General features: G+C 53.5%; 1 protein-coding gene across 1 annotated transcript in view; it reads left to right on the top strand.

Annotated features, from left to right (window-relative positions):
* The window catches only part of SERTAD1 (SERTA domain containing 1), a 3,052-nt gene extending 2,445 nt beyond the window's left edge, over positions 1–607 (top strand). The window contains exon 3 of the mRNA XM_010849330.1: positions 6–607. Coding sequence (XP_010847632.1) covers positions 6–269 — 264 coding nt within the window. The 3' untranslated portion in view covers positions 270–607. The remainder of the gene's footprint in view (positions 1–5) is intronic.
* The last annotated feature ends 441 nt before the right edge of the window (positions 608–1,048 follow it).

Here is a 1,048-nt window from a genome sequence, read left to right as displayed (position 1 = left end):
CCGCCCCCAGCCTGGGCGCCTTGGACCTGCTGGGCCCAGCCACTGGCTGTCTGCTGGACGATGGGCTCGAGGGCCTGTTTGAGGACATTGACACATCCATGTATGACAGTGAACTCTGGGCACCAGTCTCTGAGGGCCACAAATCCAGCCCTGAAGATGGACCAGGCAAGGAGGTAGGTCCAGATCTGGACGAGGCTGAGCTGGACTACCTCATGGACGTGCTGGTGGGCACACAGGCGCTGGAACGACCACCAGGGCCGGGGCGTTGACCCCTCTGGGCCGGGATGTTGATCTGATGTCCAAACTGAGCCTGCTGGCTGGACCAACTCTCCTTGGAAAGACACAGCTGGCTTCCCTCCAGAGGGGCTTTGGAGAGAAAGAATCCAGTCCTGGGCAACTTCACCTCCATCCTCTTGTCTCTGACTGATGGGGAGGGGAGTCTGGGATTGGCCCTTGTGATGAAATGGCAGGGCCTGGTGGCTGGAATGTGATTGGACCAGGTCCTGTGCTGAATCCCCGGAGGCACAGCCTGGTATACGTTTGCGTCGATGTGGGACGAGACCCCAACCTGTTTTTTGAAATTAAAGCCAGTCCTGGAAAGTCTGAAGTGTGTGTACTGCTTTGTTTCTGGGCCAAGGCAAGGGTGAGGGTGGTAGAAAACCTCTAACATTTATCAAGCGAGGACTGTGCACACAGCACAGTTCTAAGCACTTGACCTGTGCTAACTGATTTAATCCTCATAACAAGATGGGCATGTCATTATCCCCATTTTACAGTTGAGAAAACTGAGGCTCCAAGAAGTCAACTCTTAGGGAGATAAGTGTCAAACTTTACTGTTTTTTGGTCTGAGAAGCAGACCAATTAGGTCTGGAAACTGGCTCTCTAGAAAACTTCTGGAATATACTCAGTCAGGTCTCCCCCTGTGCCTGTGTGTGTACCTAATGGTGGTGGTGGGTGGTGGTGCAGGAGGAGCCTCGGGCCACTGTTTAAAAATGAAATCTAGACCTTGCCTGGAGTCTACCTGTATGTCTTGGAGTGGGGGTGCAGA

Source organism: Bison bison, unplaced genomic scaffold (genome assembly GCF_000754665.1).
Source record: "Bison bison bison isolate TAMUID 2011002044 unplaced genomic scaffold, Bison_UMD1.0 scf7180017864280, whole genome shotgun sequence".
NCBI lineage: Eukaryota > Metazoa > Chordata > Mammalia > Artiodactyla > Bovidae > Bison > Bison bison.
This window is presented reverse-complemented; position numbering and strand designations above follow the sequence as displayed.